The sequence below is a fragment of the Nelumbo nucifera genome, chromosome 5, assembly GCF_055504915.1.
Source record: "Nelumbo nucifera cultivar China Antique chromosome 5, China Antique-T2T, whole genome shotgun sequence".
NCBI lineage: Eukaryota > Viridiplantae > Streptophyta > Magnoliopsida > Proteales > Nelumbonaceae > Nelumbo > Nelumbo nucifera.
This window is the reverse complement of record NC_142653.1, coordinates 41,287,590-41,304,798: the sequence shown is the minus strand read 5'-3', so window position 1 is coordinate 41,304,798 and position 17,209 is coordinate 41,287,590. Positions and strand designations below refer to the sequence as shown.

General features: G+C 40.7%; 1 protein-coding gene across 1 annotated transcript; it reads right to left on the bottom strand.

The window, feature by feature from the left end:
• Positions 1–294: 294 nt before the first annotated feature.
• On the bottom strand, positions 295–1,990 carry LOC148791454 (caffeic acid 3-O-methyltransferase 1-like). Its single transcript, XM_088888456.1, has 2 exons — positions 1,159–1,990; positions 295–1,014 (listed from the first exon to the last, which is right to left on the bottom strand). The coding sequence occupies exons 1-2, from the start codon at positions 1,581–1,583 to the stop codon at positions 690–692; spliced, it is 750 nt and encodes a 249-aa protein (XP_088744582.1). The 5' UTR covers positions 1,584–1,990; the 3' UTR covers positions 295–689.
• Positions 1,991–17,209: the final 15,219 nt, after the last annotated feature.

Genomic DNA, 17,209 nt, shown 5'->3' with positions numbered 1-17,209 from the left:
AGTAAGCTAACTCTATCTGGGAAAAGGATTAAGATTATCCCCTATCCAAATACTGATTTGGATTGGGATAACTCCTAATTAGGAGATTTCTTAATCAAGAAGAAAGGAGGAGATTTCGAATGTACCAAGAGGGAGAGAAATCAAATTTTCGATCCAAGGGGTTTTGGTAAGCAAGAAGGGTTCCTGCGATTTGAGATTAGATCTCATACTCTCCAGAAAAGAAAACAGTTCAGCCTTTTCGTTTCTGGAGATCTCCTCCTGCCGCCGCCATCTGCATTGTTGCAAGATTCGATCTTTGCAGAAAAGAAAGTCAAGAAACCAGTTCTTGACATCAGTCTTGCAAGAAAGACTGAAAGAATTCAGTGTTTAGTACATCCAGGGGATTCTTGTGAAGGATCCAGTGTGTAGGACGCACCCTGCTGGTTCTGTTCCATCCACAGCTGTGTCATCTTCAGCGGGGACAGATCTTGGAGCATTCTTTGGGCGTGAACACCAACTTTGGGAGATACTGCTTCTCCGGATCAGGTATAATCCTCCCATTTATCTTTTGGTACAGATCTGGTTTGATTAGGGTTCAAGTAGATCCTTGAATATTGTATTCTAAATTCAGGGAATATGATTCCCAGTTGGGAGAAGGTAGGAAATTTTTGAAATTCGCCCCACCCATTCCGCAACCTTTATGGCGTCCATTAGATGGATCCTACCATTCTTTCAGGTGCTGCTTCTATCACATGAAGCAAATCAAAATTGATACCTTTGATTTGAGGATACCTAGATGTAATCATTTTTAGTGTGGTTCCATTCCCACCTCCCACGTCAACCACCTCTTTAAGACCTTCAAATCCCTTGTATGTGTCAAGAATCTTCTTCAAGACTATTATGGTGTGACATGACATTCCCTTATTAAAGAATTCGTTAAACCTTGAATCTTTCTCACAGTACTGAAATAAGGTCATTCCATGTTCCTTATGGAAAGGAATTCCACCTTCCAATATAGCATCTCCCAGCCGGTACCTGCAAGCAGCGACAAAGTTCAGAGAGAATGTAGTGTTTTTTTTTTCTCCCGGAAATACAGAATGAATGTCACATAAGGAGTGATGTTGGTGGTGGAATATTGTGCCCAAATCAGAGATCATAGCTCGGCAAGTAAGATCATACCAGCTATCCACGAGAGACTTTTCTTGTTGCAGTAGATCCAGGGGTCGAAGAGACACTCCGTCCTGGCTGTTGGTGAAAAATTTGCAGACAGGAGCCAAGCCATAACGCCTTTCAACTTGGTCATTGTCCCGTTTGACGAGAGAGCATTTAAGAACAGAGTAGCTCGTCAGTAGAGACAAGACACGGTCGAGCATGGTTGCTGCATCTGGGTTTTCAGTGTGAAGGTGCAAGGCAATCTCTGAAGCTGAGAGGTACGCATCAGGGCCAGCTCTAGATATGATCTCGAACACATCTAGTTCTGTAGTGACTTTCAAGGCCATAGGAAGCACTGAAGCACTTGCCAATTGCATGGCCGCCAATATACAGTTTTCTTCTTCTTTCTCTTCATTTGGGGTTTCAAAGTGATTACTGATGATTAAAGCCATACTCACTGTAGAGAAGAATTAGAAAGAAAGCTACACAGTTAGAATAAAGATAATCCCTCTCTCACCGCTCACAATCTCACAATTTACGAAATATAAATAGGCTCGTCCATGATGCTAATGACATGTGATTTTAAGGCGTGATGTGATTTGTAGTTTGATGGCAACCACTACCAGCCATTAGGTAGGCTTCTACTTAGACTTTTGTTATTATTTTTTTTCTTTGGTTAACAGAATTTCACTTTTCACTCCACAGCAACAAAACAACAAAGCAAAGACAAGAAACACCAAAAAAAGAAATCACTTACTAGTACTACTAATTACTTAGACTCAGTTTGGAAAGAGTACAAATACAATTATGTAGTGTAAATTTGTACAAAATATAAGATTTTGTACTCTACATGTATATTTGTATTTGTACACTTTTCAAACTGAGCTTTTGGCTGCTTTTGGTTGCAACACAAAATTGTTTGCATTAGTATAAAAATGCATGGGAGTGCAAATGAAAATAATGCATATTTTGATTTAATTTTGTTTTGCACTTTATTTTATTCAGCTTCACATCTTATTTTACTTTATTTGAACTACAATCAAAGAAAATAAGGTAAATTTTGAAAAAAAAATCAGAATTTTCACCTAAATCATTTGCACTGCTATAACTTTGCATCAATACAAATTTATTTGCCTTGCAACCAAACACCGCCTTAGGAACAGAAACAAAAGTAATCCACTAAAATAGTTTATGAAATAGGACAAAGGGCATGCGTCCAACCACTCATTGAAGAGACCAAACCCCACTGGGCAAGGAGATGAGAAAGCCTATTCAAGTCTCGTTTAACAAAGAACAAAGAAACTAAAAGAACTTGGGCAAGGTTTAGATAGTCAAGTAACAAAAATACTATTTCTGACGCTGCCCTTCCTGTTGTCAACACAAATTTCGTGTTTAAATTTGGAGCACAAAAATTAATGTGCACAAATTCAAAGGAATTTTTTTTTTTTTTTGCAAAAATTTAAATGGGATACAAACTCTCTTTTTCTTGGCAAAGAAAAATCCTCTGATTCTCTTGTCTTGGATGAAAGCCGAAATTGCGACTAGAACTTGCAATTGTGAGAAACAAGCAACGCCCAACCTTGTGTCAATGAAAATTTACTCATGCTAAATCAATGATTAGAACGTGAACAGCTGTTAGACAGTTTTGTATGCCCTTAGCTTCAATCATTTTGATGTACTTTTGTTGTTTAGTGGAAATAAATAAAGTGCATGTTTGATTCATGTTGTTTGGTTTAATTCTGTGTAAAACCATAAAACTGGACATTTGTAGAGACTCATGTTAGTTTTAAATGTTCACAGCCGTTGGATATGTCTGGGGAGATTTATCCTGCCAAGGCTGATACTGGTGTGCCACCAAGTGTTGGGATGGCCTGTCTCAGCCATCAGGGTAAGACCCGAGGCACATACAACATGGGATTACTTGAATCCTTGAACCGGACCAGATTTCCAGTCTTGCCCTGGACCTTGGAGATAGATGGGCAAAACTGGAAAGTTACACCTGACCCCTAGACTCGATTGTGACACTTCACTAGGTGCTGGATCAGGCTGCCTTTGATATGCCAATCAGTGAGATCCTGAGTGGGGATCAAAACCTGGGTATGTTGGGGCAGTTTGAGAATTCATCTGAGTGGGTGGTCATAGTGACAGAATCAGCCACTTTGTCGGACAAAGGGTAATGATCGGGAATGCACTCTCTCTGATGGAAACCAAACTGCCGGCAGTTGATTTCAATCGTTGGAATTTTGTTTTTGCAAAATTAATATATTTACATATATATGTACGGTTTCAAAATGTTTGCAAATGGTTTTAATTCCCGGGATCCATGTGAGAGGAGAGTGCGGCACTGTTCCTTGCAGCCGAGGGAGAGGTCCTCTCTTGTCGGGCAGTGCTTGATCATTAAGGGCTGAGAGGTTAAGTGTAAGACCATTTAGGACAATACCTGATGGGCTAATCTTGCACCTGCCCACAGTCCCTGTGTTTTTATAAGATGGCTTGGCCCAGGGACCACTTAATGTAAGTGTTGGGCCCATAGGGTTCATACGATGGACTCAAGGGGTTCATTGAGATTTTCAGTGAATTTGGCTGGGCCTTGTATTAAAGGCTGGGCCGAACCCATGTGGCTGGTGTGTAGATCAATGCTTGGGTCCCACGCCATACAAAGAAGCCCAACTGGGCAGCAGATTGGAAACTAATTAAACACTGAATACTTAATGGGCCTAAAGCCCATTTCGAAGTGGGCTGATATGATCACCCATCAATGGGGCGAATTTGAGATTGAAGTTAGCAAAAAGGATTGGGCTCTTAGCCTTATCCACTCTTAGAGACCAAATTCAAATCAGATTTGAATCTGGTAACCTCCTGATAAGATCAGGAGTAAGCTAACTCTATCTGGGAAAAGGATTAAGATTATCCCCTATCCAAATACTGATTTGGATTGGGATAACTCCTAATTAGGAGATTTCTTAATCAAGAAGAAAGGAGGATATTTCGAATGTACCAAGAGGGAGAGAAATCAAATTTTCGATCCAAGGGGTTTTGGTAAGCAAGAAGGGTTCCTGCGATTTGAGATTAGATCTCATACTCTCCAGAAAAGAAAACAGTTCAGCCTTTTCGTTTCTGGAGATCTCCTCCTGCCGCCGCCATCTGCATTGTTGCAAGATTCGATCTTTGCAGAAAAGAAAGTCAAGTAACCAGTTCTTAACATCAGTCTTGCAAGAAAGACTGAAAGAATTCAGTGTTTAGTACATCCAGGGGATTCTTGTGAAGGATCCAGTGTGTAGGACGCACCCTGCTGGTTCTGTTCCATCCACAGCTGTGTCATCTTCAGCGGGGACAGATCTTGGAGCATTCTTTGGGCGTGAACACCAACTTTGGGAGATACTGCTTCTCCGGATCAGGTATAATCCTCCCATTTATCTTTTGGTACAGATCTGGTTTGATTAGGGTTCAAGTAGATCCTTGAATATTGTATTCTAAATTCAGGGAATATGATTCCCAGTTGGGAGAAGGTAGGAAATTTTTGAAATTCGCCCCACCCATTCCGCAACCTTTATGGCGTCCATTAGATGGATCCTACCATTCTTTCAGTGGTATCAGAGCCACAGGTTCGAATCTTGAACCAAAAGAAAATCAGATCTGACCCTGCGCAGATGGATAGAAGGTGTTCTTTCAAGATTTGCGCAGATTGTTTTCTTTTTTTAAAGAAACTGTTTCTTGTTAAGGGCGATTGATCTGAAATTAATTTCTATTAAATCCAAAATTTATTTGGAATTGTTCTTTATTTATTTTGATTTAATGGACTGTTCAAACCTGGAGATCGCAGTGCAGTTTTAGCGCAGATGGTCTGCGCACCCTTTTTCTTTTCTATTTATTTATTTCATTCAATTCGGTCTGTAAATAATTTTTTTTTATTTTTAGACTGAATGTATAGGATTTGATCAAGAATGTAATTAATAGAAATAGGATTTCTGTTATTTTTCTTGATTAAAGAAGATGGAAGAAGATGGCGGCGCTGGAGATTTGCAGATGGAGAAATCGTTTTCTGCGATTTGCAGTTTATGAAACTGCAACCCTTGTGATTAACCTCTGTTTTGCAGGTGGTGCGAACAGTCCATAATTGTTTTGTGTTTGCTAGAAATCAAAACTATTAATTTCAGATCATTCAATAATTAATTCTTGAATTGAAAATCAGTTTTGGACCATTTCGGACTAGATTGGACCAAAACTATTTGGACCGAATCTGGGTTTCGAAAGGGGCTGTTCTCAGTCCAATTGTCTCACACTTTCGTTCCAAATCTGATGTTCAATTACAAGGGATTAATTCGGCCCACCTGTAAAGCCCAGTTTTAAAGGGTTAAAACTGCAAAAGCCCATTATTGTGAGATAAGCTGTATGGGCAAAACTGCTATCTGCGATTCAGCCCATACACCTAGTGGACATTAATCGTTAATGACTTGGTTTTTAAATGGGCCGTTGAATGGGCTTTACAGCAATTAATTGATTGGATCAATTCCTCCTTTACATGTGATGTTTGGATGTTTGATGTGCTGCGACCATGGGCCATAAGTACTTGGCCCGTGATGACTCGTTAGTGGCTCTTGCGCACACCATGGCTGAATGCACATCATTGCCATGGTGTCCCTGAAGGTCATTGGATGACCCCCTCTTTGCCTGGTGGGCCCCACAACCCTGAAAAGGGATGCGTACGGAACCCCTAGCCGATGAAGGCCCACCAGAAATCTGACTTTATGAAAGTCAGTGGGAGCCACTTTGGTTTGACCTAAATTAGAACTAGGCCGTGATTTTGTTCCCTCCAGCAAATATGAATGCAAGTGATAGGGAGATCCATATGATGGACTCTCTAAAGGCCTTCCGTCATTAGCACAATGATGGGTCCATCAGTAATGAGGAAACGCACCATAAAATTGGGCTATCCATTTGCTGTTGGATCTGTTAGAGTGTTTCATAAGATGATAGGGGCGTCATAGACCGATGTGGGAGGGGCTTCACCAGAAAATGGGAACTCTCTCACGGTACCTTGGCGTAACCTGAATATGATGGGTGTGCACTCACTGACAGAAGGGTTTACCGGAAAACGGCTCTGAACCTTGTCTGACAGAGGCCAAAGGGAAACTCATTTGATGAGTGGATATGATCCGTCACAGAAAGGTGGTGGGGTTATGCAGCTGAAACAGTTGGCTTCACGCACCCCATGTGATTTCCCACATTTCCAGAGACATTTCGTCGTCTCCGTCACTGAGATAGGAGGGAAATCTCAAAGATGAACAAATGGGAATGGAACATAGATTAAAAGCCATATCTATGTAGGTAAACATGAATCAAACTAAGGTTGTGGACTAATGTTTTTGCTGTTTTATCAGAAAATGGCAAACGGTCAATTTGCAAAGCTTCTAGACGATAACAAGCTTAAGGGCCCAAACTATGCCGACTGGTACAGAAATCTTATGCTGGTCCTAACTTCTGAAAAGTTAGACAAGGTAGTGAAAAATCCTGCCCCGGAACGTCCGGGTGATAGGGCTTCTGAGGCCCGTAGGAGGGACTACCAAGATTGGGAGGATAAAAACTCCCTGGCCCGCTGCTTTGTCATTGCCTCATTATACAACTCAATACAGAGGCAGTTCGATCAGATCGAACTTGCCAAGGACATATTGGACAGTCTAAGGACAATGTAAGAGGAGCAGAACCGTTCTACTCGACAGAAGGTCCTGAAATTGTTCATGACCGTGCAGATGACCAAAGGGCAGAATGTTCATGACCATTGTCTTCGGATGATGGGATACATCAACGAACTTGAAGCTCTTGGATCCGGGCTAGATCTTGGCACGCAAGTGGATGCCATCCTTAATTCTTTGCCCTCTTCCTTCAATGCGTTTACCATGAACTACAATATGAATAAGCTGAATGTCAGCGTCCAGGAACTCAGCAATATGTTGCAGAGGGCCGAGGATTTACTCAAGAAGGATGAGCCTGTGGTTATGCTTGCTGAAGCTAACAAATCGGGCAAGAGAAAGAGAAAGGCAAAGAAGCCCCAGAAGAAGACTACCAAACCCAAGAAGCAGAAGAAGAAGAAGGCATCTGATTGGTTGAGCTAACCACCAGTTTATTAGTTCATCAGTTTTTTGGTTTTCTTATATTTATAATATAAATATTTATATTTAATTAATAAATGTATATTCATTTATAATATACATAAATATATATAATATATGAATATATATTTATTAATCGGTGGATTCAATTAATCGCCTATCTTTTATATGAATTAACTAAAATCAAACCGATAATCAAAGTTTTCAGCTTGATCCGGTTTTTCATGATCACCCCTAGTTAACAACATTTGACTAGAGTGTATATTTTTGAGAGTTCAAAATACTCAATTATCGCATTTTGAAGTTCAGGGTACTTATATATCGCTACCCCAAAGTACATGGTAATTGTATGTAATCTACCCAAAAGATAGGAATTGTAGAGGTTTCAATAAATTTTCTAAGATATTTCTACCGAATGGGTTACGTGGCAATTGTTTTTCCACCTAAAGTTGTGTGTGGAGATGAAGTAGTGAATGGCCATGTATGATAGATCCACCGACATCTTGCCTTATTTGTTGGTTGGATTTTTTTTCAACTTAACAAGGACAAGGATGTATTATTGTCTGTGTATGCTTAAAGGAATCTTCAACAAAGTGCTCTAGTTGCCCCAATAATCCTAAGCTATAAGCCATTTGTATATGTCTTGGACAATGAGACTGGACATATATAATATAACCTTGCATGAAAACCATTTTGTTTTTTTTGTTTTTATATTTGAGTTAGGAGTAACAGGATTCACAATAATAATGGGTGGGTTTAACAATAAATGCTGTTAGGTAGGTATTATTTCAGCAATTCCCCTTTCTTATTTTTTCCTAGGCATCTAGAATGGTAAAAGTTGACTTTGATTTTTGTTCATGCTTAGCATTTGGAAAAGGTTTACAAAGCTTCCACTAATGGTTAGGTATTTTTTCACTATTACGCTGATTTGATGCTTAATGACGCCTAATTGTCATAAACGATTATAATTATTACCTTTTTGATTTTACAAACAAATAAAATACAATCATCGAATTAAAAAACATAAATAGAACCAATCGCATACTAAGTTCAAGAATGATATCTAGATTAATATAACTTTTAAAACCATCCAAGATATTTGTTAGAGTCACGCATCATTAATTGATTGTCTATTTTGTTTGTTATTTCGTCCAAAGGTTACACTGTAGAGTATACAAATGATGAATGAGACTCATCATGGGAGATCTAGGTGGTGATATCTCAACTATCGAAGTGAGTCTTCATGCGCACCGATGCTAATCCAATTGACCCTCTTAAACTTTCAAATTCTAACACTTTCCCCCCTCCGTTAACATTCGTTCATGTGTTTCTTAAAAATTTCTAAATCCCCAAATTATCCTTCTTAATTTGTCGGACTATTTTGCCCTTTCTCTTATATATTTGTATACTCTTTACATACATTTCTTTCTTTTTATTCTATCAATCAAATGAGCAAAACAACAATCAGTTTATCCTCTATTTGAAAACACTTAAAATAATAATTTATTCGAATATGAATTAATTTTAAGTGATGGGACCCCACAATAAGCGAAAAATAAACACTTATTTATGATCGACAAAATAACGTAAAATAAGTGATTATTTTGATAATAAACACTAAAAGAATAAGCCAGAATTGGTTGGCTTTTTTAAGTGCTTGTTCCATTTTAGCTTCGGATTTTAAGTGCTTTAAGCTCACCCAATGATGGCACATAGGTCATGCTAGGGCCGATACAGTCGTGTGGGTCATGTTGGGCCTGGGGTTTTTGGTCTGCGAGCCAAGCCAGCACGGAACAACCAAGCAGGCCGTGTTGCCCGTAGCCCATGTGCTGGCATGGCCCAGCATGACCCACACATATATATCTATATATATATATATATATTATTGTATATAAGCAATTGTATACCTCAAAATTAATATAAAATTAAAATTTTAAGTTTTTTCAAATTTTTTAAATAAATAGCATTGGCATGATTCACGGCCCGGCCTGGCCCACGCCACGGGCTTGGGACGTGGGTCTTGCCGGGCCAACCCCCATGTTATCCTCTATTTGCAAAGATTTTTTTCTCTTGGACATAAGGATTCTTAAAAATCAGTTTATCCTCTATTTGAAAACACTTAAAATAATAATTTATTCGAATATGAATTAATTTTAAGTGGTGGGACCCCACAATAAGCGAAAAATAAACACTTATTTATGAAGCACTGAAGCACTTGCCAATTGCATGGCCGCCAATATACAATTTTCTTCTTCTTTCTCTTCATTTGGGGTTTCAAAGTGATTACTGATGATTAAAGCCATACTCACTGTAGAGAAGAATTAGAAAGAAAGCTACACAGTTAGAATAAAGATAATCCCTCTCTCACCGCTCACAATCTCACAATTTATGAAATATATATAGGCTCGTCCATGATGCTAATGACATGTGATTTTATTGCGTGATGTGATTTGTAGTTTGATGGCAACCACTACCAGCCATTAGGTAGGCTTCTACTTAGACTTTTGTTTTTATTTTTTTTCTTTGGTCAACAGAATTTCACTTTTCACTCCACAGCAACAAAACAACAAAGCAAAGACAAGAAACACCAAAAAAAGAAATCACTTACTAGTACTACTAATTACTTAGACTCAGTTTGGAAAGAGTACAAATACAATTATGTAGTGTAAATTTGTACAAAATATAAGATTTTGTACTCTACATGTATATTTGTATTTGTACACTTTTCAAACTGAGCTTTTGGCTGCTTTTGGTTGCAACACAAAATTGTTTGCTTTAGTATAAAAATGCATGGGAGTGCAAATGAAAATAATGCATATTTTGATTTAATTTTGTTTTGCACTTTATTTTATTCAGCTTCACATCAGAATTTTCACCTAAATCATTTGCACTGCTATAACTTTGCATCAATACAAATTTATTTGCCTTGCAACCAAACACCGCCTTAGGAACAGAAACAAAAGTAATCAACTAAAATAGTTTATGAAATAGGACAAAGGGCATGCGTCCAACCACTCATTGAAGAGACCAAACCCCACTGGGCAAGGAGATGAGAAAGCCTATTCAAGTCTCGTTTAACAAAGAATAAAGAAACTGAAAGAACTTGGGCAAGGTTTAGATAGTCAAGTAACAAAAATATTATTTACGACGCTGCCCTTCCTGTTGTCAATACAAATTTCGTGCGTAAATTTGGAGCACAAAAATTAATGTGGATAAATTCAAAGGAATTGAATTTTTTCTTTTCAGAAATTTAAATGGGATACAGACGCACTTTTTCTTGGCAAAGAAAACCCTCTGATTCTCTTGCCTTGGACAAAAGCTGAAACTGTGACTAGAACTTGCAATTATGAGAAGCAAGCAACGCCCAACCTTGTGTCAATGAAAATTTACTCATGCTCAATCAAGGATTAGAACGTAAACAGCTGAAACAATGTTCTTGCTTGTAGAATTGACAGAAGCCCTTTGAATCATGGGAATTTCACGAGTTGATGTGGCACGAAGTTGTAGCAATTTCGGTGCTTCGGCAATTCAAGAGTTGGGGCCTTTCTTCTTTTTCCCTTGATCTTAGTGCAGCGCATTTCCTCTCCTTTTTCAAAAACCACGGAAGCAGTAGTTGAAAGGGGGGAGCCGAATGGGAGCTTCCTCTTGTTTTCTCCTCTATTTATAGAGGCTCACCAATAGACGATGAGTTGGTTTGAAATATTTGAATTGACTTGAATGGTTTCAATTCAATTCATCACCATTTAATATTAATTGAAATGGGGGCACTAAATTGACATACCGGTGATCATTTTGTTGACCTAATTAAGGTAATTAAGTCATTTAATTGAAGTTAATTTCAATCCATAACTGTACTTGGAACGAAGTGCCATTTCGCACATGGTTGGTTCTACACATAAAAGGAAATCCAATTGATTAATTGTAACATTCCTTCTTAACTTAGATTAAATTGGATGTCATTGAGATCCAATAATTCAATTTAAATGCTCTTCTCTAGACTGAAATGGCAATTCAATCAATCTCCCTTAATTATGGGGCCATGTTCAACTAATTGGGAAATCATTTATGAAGAAGCCACTTGTTAGCTAGGTGTAATAACACCTCATGGGTAATGTGGTCGGTCAAGATCCAACCAGAATTTCTTCCCCCCTCTTTTTGTTTATTATTTATTTTTTTGAATTCATGTTGGGCTCAATGGGACGGAAGGTTTTAGTGGGACCCAATGTATGGGCCCTCTATCGTATTAGCCCAAGGTGTTGGAGCCCAACACCTTATTTTTGTGTCAAAGATACATTGGTCCCTCGAGCATGGAGTGCCTTTTTATTAGCCAAAGATACGTATCCTGGTCAGAGGTACTCGAGATAGAGTCCCATTTCCTTGTGGAATCATCTTTCCTTACTCCTCCTTATCTGTAATTGTACTCATCCCCATGACGTGTAGTTCACATGGCTGGAAGGATAAGACGGGGGCCACAATAATAGTATAGCTAGGCCGACGTGGCAAAGCCTGGATGACATGGCAGGGCGATAGCTAGGCAGCCACGTGTCTCGCAGGACCAGCTCAACCATGACCCGAACACCACTACCCCAGTTCTAAAGTCGAGGAATGAAGTAGTCCAATTCGTTCTCCAGCTGAAGAACTTCAAGTTGATGTCTGGATGGGTATCTGGCCCTTTTGGTGTTCCCCGGTGACTGTCGCAATCTTGAGAACCAGGCAATATGGAGAATGGTCGAGGAATCTTCCCATTGTTCGCTGCAGAACTCTAAAAGCTCTGACTTCGGAATTCGAACCACTCCCCGAAATGTTGTGCGGTTGTGTAGCTTGGCGAAGGGCCAAAGTGTCAAACTGAGCTTCTGAGTCCGTCCTGTTGGGGCCGAGGAATGACTCTGGTTCCAAGTGGAAGTCAAGCTTTGGTGCAGTGGTGATGCTCGGCCATGGTGCATCGAGATTTGGAGTTGGATCTGTATTTCGGATTTGGGGTTTGTGTCATGCTCGACTTTGATATGCCAACCTTCCGAAATCGAGGCTTAGCTCGACCGTATGCCGAGGAAAGGCCTTTTGCTGATGGTTGGAGGCCGAGCTCTGGAATTGAGGTTGTGATGTTCGGCCACGGGGTGCCGGGCTGCGAAGATGGGTTCCTTCGAGATTTCTGTGCTACGAAGACGGGTTCCGCCGAAGTTTCGGTTCCCAAACCACTCCCCCAGTTCTGCTGTTGAGGAGGGGAGTCCTCGGCTAGACTACTGCGTAGCCTTGTAGCCTTAAGCAACCAATCCGAGGACTTGAGTGCCCTAGCCGAGGGTTTACGTCGAAGGTTGGACCGGTACTGTGGCTCTCCACGTCAAAGGTTGGACCGGTAGTGTAGTTGAACCGGTGCAATTAATAGGCATAACTACTGCTTGAGGAGGATGCCACATCGGTTTTCAAGGCTTCCCGTCATACATTATTGGTCTTCCGAGGCATTGTTAGAGGTGCTTCATCTGCACCACTGATTTCTTCTCGATCCGCGTTCCTGATAGTTATAAAAAGGAAGACAGTGGGGAGCTCGACAACTAACACGACAGATAGCTTGGTGGTCTTCGCTCCTCAGCTCTTGTGAATTGCCCAATATGTACTTTTCATCTCATTAGTCCTCTTCCTCTTCCGTGTCCTTCAGTAGTTCCGGTTCCAGCTCTTCTTACGGCTTGAACTACGAGCCTTAGCTGAGAGATTTTGTGGCTGCCGAAGTTGAGGAGGCTTAGGTTGGTCCCTCCGAGATGGAAGCAGAGCTTTCTCTACGGGTAGGTCGTCGATTTGGCACAACGTCCTGCGTCTTGGCGCCCGGGGACATGGCTCAGATCCGAGCAATGTATGCCATTCCCGCGGAATACCAAATGAGGTGTTCACTTCCTAGGGAGATAGCCACTGATTCTTAGCTCAGTGAACTATGTGTTTATGAGCACAGTTTGGAGGCTGGACTGAGGTTCTAGTTGAGCGAGGGGTTCACCGAGGTGCTAAATGAAGGGATAGGATATCCATCACATGGACTTCCAAATCTTGCGGAATAAGGGGCGAATTTCAAAAATTTTTCTCTCCCTTCAACTGGGAATTGTATTGCCTATTTTAGAAAAACATATTTTTCAAGGATCAATCTTGAACCATTAACCAAATCAGATCTGAACCAAAAGAAGTTGGAGGGAGGATTACCTGATACGGAGAAATAATATCTCCCAATGGAGGTGTTCACGCCCAAGGAAGGATCCAAAGACTGCTCCCACTGAAAATGGCACAATGTAGGATGGAGTAGAATCAGCAATGTTTTTCAAAAGAACATGACCCTTTGCAAGAATCAACTGGATGGCTTGTGAGTACAACTCCAATCAATCTTTTCCCAAAAGATTGATATCAAGATCAGATCTTGATTTCTCCCAAGAACTGGAGATCGAACTGGAGATAATGGCGGCGACAAGAAGGAGGCGGCAAGAGAGATTTCGTAGGGTGCAGAATTCTCCCTTCTTGTGATTTCAGCTCTGAAGACAAGAGTTTTGGGTTGCATGTCTAAAGGCTGCCGCCCCTTCCTCCTTTTATAGATTTAAAGGAATTAGCTCCTAATCCTATTAGGAGCTGCTGATCCAAATTATATTTAGATTAGAAGTCCCTTTATGTGATAAGGGAAAACCCTTATCTTATCTGCAGATCAGATCAGCCATCTTCAAATCTAATTTGGAGGCTTCCAGATCTAAATCTTATTTAGATCTTAGACTCTCTAAGTGGATAGGGTCTACGCCCAATCCTATGAGCTAATCCACATCATAATTCGCCCCTTTTAATTGACTGATCAAATCTCATAATCATGGTATGCTGCTACAGCTAGTAGGATCCTAATGGATTTAAGCATGGCCACAGGCGAAAAGGTTTCCTCATAATCGGTGCCCTCTTTCTGAGTGTACCCTTTCGCCACCAGACGAGCCTTGAAGGTCTCAACTTTACCATCGGGGCCCTTCTTCCTCTTGTAAATCCATTTGCAACCGATTGCCTTTACCCCGGAGGGCGGATCTACTAGAGTCCAAACTCCATTGGTCTCCATTGAGTCCATCTCTGCCCTCATGGCCTCCACCCACTTCTGGGAATCTATGTCCAACATAGCTTCCGCGTAAGTCACGGGATCCTCCTCACTAGTCAAGGTTTCCACCAGGTAACTATCCTGGTCATAACCATAACGGACTGGTGGCCTGGATGCCCGAGTGGATCTTCTAAGTTGGTCACTACCTGGAACTTGTGGGACATCTCCCACTGCTCCTAAGCTCTCCTCATCAAGAACAACTTCCTGACGATTGGTGTCCAGGATATAGTCGGTTTCCAAGAATTGCGCATTTCGACTGCAGAACACTTTCTGCTCACCTGGGTCATAGAAAAGGTAACCTACAGAGCCTTTTGGGTAGCCTACAAATAGGCAACGGCTAGTCTTAGATTCCAACTTGTCTGCACTCGTTCTTTTAACGTGTGCTGGACAACCCCAAATCTTCAAGTGTCTGACACTTGGTTTCTTTCCGGTCCAAAGTTCATATGGAGTATTCGGAACCGATTTGGTTGGAACCCGATTCAGCACGTAAATCGCAGTCTCTAATGCGTTGTTAGACAGTTTTGTATGCCCTTAGCTTCAATCATTTTGATGTACTTTTGTTGTTTAGTGGAAATAAATAAAGTGCATGTTTGATTCATGTTGTTTGGTTTAATTCTGTGTAAAACCATAAAACTGGACATTTGTAGAGACTCATGTTAGTTTTAAATGTTCACAGCCGTTGGATATGTCTGGGGAGATTTATCCTGCCAAGGCTGATACTGGTGTGCCACCAAGTGTTGGGATGGCCTGTCTCAGCCATCAGGGTAAGACCCGAGGCACATATAGCATGGGATTACTTGAATCCTTGAACCGGACCAGATTTCCAGTCTTGCCCTGGACCTTGGAGATAGATGGGCAAAACTGGAAAGTTACACCTGACCCCTAGACTCGATTGTGACACTTCACTAGGTGCTGGATCAGGCTGCCTTTGATATGCCAATCAGTGAGATCCTGAGTGGGGATCAAAACCTGGGTATGTTGGGGCAGTTTGAGAATTCATCTGAGTGGGTGGTCATAGTGACAGAATCAGCCACTTTGTCGGACAAAGGGTAATGATCGGGAATGCACTCTCTCTGATGGAAACCAAACTGCCGGCAGTTGATTTCAATCGTTGGAATTTTGTTTTTGCAAAATTAATATATTTACATATATATGTACGGTTTCAAAATGTTTGCAAATGGTTTTAATTCCCGGGATCCATGTGAGAGGAGAGTGCGGCACTGTTCCTTGCAGCCGAGGGAGAGGTCCTCTCTTGTCGGGCAGTGCTTGATCATTAAGGGCTGAGAGGTTAAGTGTAAGACCATTTAGGACAATACCTGATGGGCTAATCTTGCACCTGCCCACAGTCCCTGGGTTTTTATAAGATGGCTTGGCCCAGGGACCACTTAATGTAAGTGTTGGGCCCATAGGGTTCATACGATGGACTCAAGGGGTTCATTGAGATTTTCAGTGAATTTGGCTGGGCCTTGTATTAAAGGCTGGGCCGAACCCATGTGGCTGGTGTGTAGATCAATGCTTGGGTCCCACGCCATACAAAGAAGCCCAACTGGGCAGCAGATTGGAAACTAATTAAACACTGAATACTTAATGGGCCTAAAGCCCATTTCGAAGTGGGCTGATATGATCACCCATCAATGGGGCGAATTTGAGATTGAAGTTAGCAAAAAGGATTGGGCTCTTAGCCTTATCCACTCTTAGAGACCAAATTCAAATCAGATTTGAATCTGGTAACCTCCTGATAAGATCAGGAGTAAGCTAACTCTATCTGGGAAAAGGATTAAGATTATCCCCTATCCAAATACTGATTTGGATTGGGATAACTCCTAATTAGGAGATTTCTTAATCAAGAAGAAAGGAGGATATTTCGAATGTACCAAGAGGGAGAGAAATCAAATTTTCGATCCAAGGGGTTTTGGTAAGCAAGAAGGGTTCCTGCGATTTGAGATTAGATCTCATACTCTCCAGAAAAGAAAACAGTTCAGCCTTTTCGTTTCTGGAGATCTCCTCCTGCCGCCGCCATCTGCATTGTTGCAAGATTCGATCTTTGCAGAAAAGAAAGTCAAGTAACCAGTTCTTGACATCAGTCTTGCAAGAAAGACTGAAAGAATTCAGTGTTTAGTACATCCAGGGGATTCTTGTGAAGGATCCAGTGTGTAGGACGCACCCTGCTGGTTCTGTTCCATCCACAGCTGTGTCATCTTCAGCGGGGACAGATCTTGGAGCATTCTTTGGGCGTGAACACCAACTTTGGGAGATACTGCTTCTCCGGATCAGGTATAATCCTCCCATTTATCTTTTGGTACAGATCTGGTTTGATTAGGGTTCAAGTAGATCCTTGAATATTGTATTCTAAATTCAGGGAATATGATTCCCAGTTGGGAGTAGGTAGGAAATTTTTGAAATTCGCCCCACCCATTCCGCAACCTTTATGGCGTCCATTAGATGGATCCTACCATTCTTTCAGTGGTATCAGAGCCACAGGTTCGAATCTTGAACCAAAAGAAAATCAGATCTGACCCTGCGCAGATGGATAGAAGGTGTTCTTTCAAGATTTGCGCAGATTGTTTTCTTTTTTTCAAGAAACTGTTTCTTGTTAAGGGCGATTGATCTGAAATTAATTTCTATTAAATCCAAAATTTATTTGGAATTGTTCTTTATTTATTTTGATTTAATGGACTGTTCAAACCTGGAGATCGCAGTGCAGTTTTAGCGCAGATGGTCTGCGCACCCTTTTTCTTTTCTATTTATTTATTTCATTCAATTCGGTCTGTAAATAATTTTTTTTATTTTTAGACTGAATGTATAGGATTTGATCAAGAATGTAATTAATAGAAATAGGATTCCTATTATTTTTCTTGATTAAAGAAGA